This window comes from Opisthorchis viverrini (genome assembly GCF_000715545.1).
Source record: "Opisthorchis viverrini unplaced genomic scaffold opera_v5_7078, whole genome shotgun sequence".
Taxonomy (NCBI): Eukaryota; Metazoa; Platyhelminthes; class Trematoda; order Opisthorchiida; family Opisthorchiidae; genus Opisthorchis; species Opisthorchis viverrini.
This window is the reverse complement of record NW_008760421.1, coordinates 1-686: the sequence shown is the minus strand read 5'-3', so window position 1 is coordinate 686 and position 686 is coordinate 1. Positions and strand designations below refer to the sequence as shown.

The following is a 686-nucleotide window of genomic DNA, read 5'->3' as shown; positions in this document are numbered from 1 at the left end:
GAATGGATATGCTGGAGTGAGGAATTCTGGAGTATGACCTTCCAATTTGATGCGCCAAGAAACAGGGGTTTACTGCCGACATCCTGTTTAGAATATTTCGTGCAGAGGCATCAGAGTGGAACAAGTTCCATTACCTTAGACTATCAGATTTTCCGGCGCAGAGGTTCGTGGTGCCTGCAGAGTGCTGGCAACGCATGATCGTTCTGACATGATCTGATGATCTTGTATAAATCACATGAAGGACCTACCTTTTACTGTTTGGCAAATACTTTTGAAGTCTGTCCGAATCCATTCCTCATCGTTTTTGATCGGTCCTTGCGTGTAGAACCAAGGCGTGAACAAGTCGTGAAAAAATATACTCAAGATCACAAAATCCTGTCCATCTCGTTGAATTTTCAAAATATTCGCCGTGTTCCACCGCCCGTAGCGTTCTTCCAAACGTTGCATGAATTGGTTAGCAAATCCGCGACTGTGAAAGGTGACGCCGTAGCGATTCCCCTCATGGGAGACCGTATACCAACCTGTTGTGTCGTACAAATCAGTCAACAAAGTAAAAAAGTCAAGGTCAGTCAGGTGATCAGAACAAATGTCGGTCAAGTCACGAAATACATTCTGCATAACAATGAGAATACCATGATAATCACGAAATGGAACAAACCTTAGTAACCATTGTGTCATACGAACAG

The 686-nt window shown here is 43.6% G+C and overlaps 1 protein-coding gene across 1 annotated transcript; it reads right to left on the bottom strand.

Moving 5' to 3' along the window:
• Positions 1-249: 249 nt before the first annotated feature.
• On the bottom strand, positions 250-618 carry T265_16196 (hypothetical protein; the record flags this gene model as incomplete). The annotated part of the gene is made up of 1 exon (XM_009179747.1): positions 250-618. A coding segment is annotated over one exon (369 nt), but the record flags the coding sequence as incomplete, so codon positions are not given.
• Between the last annotated feature and the right edge of the window lie 68 nt (positions 619-686).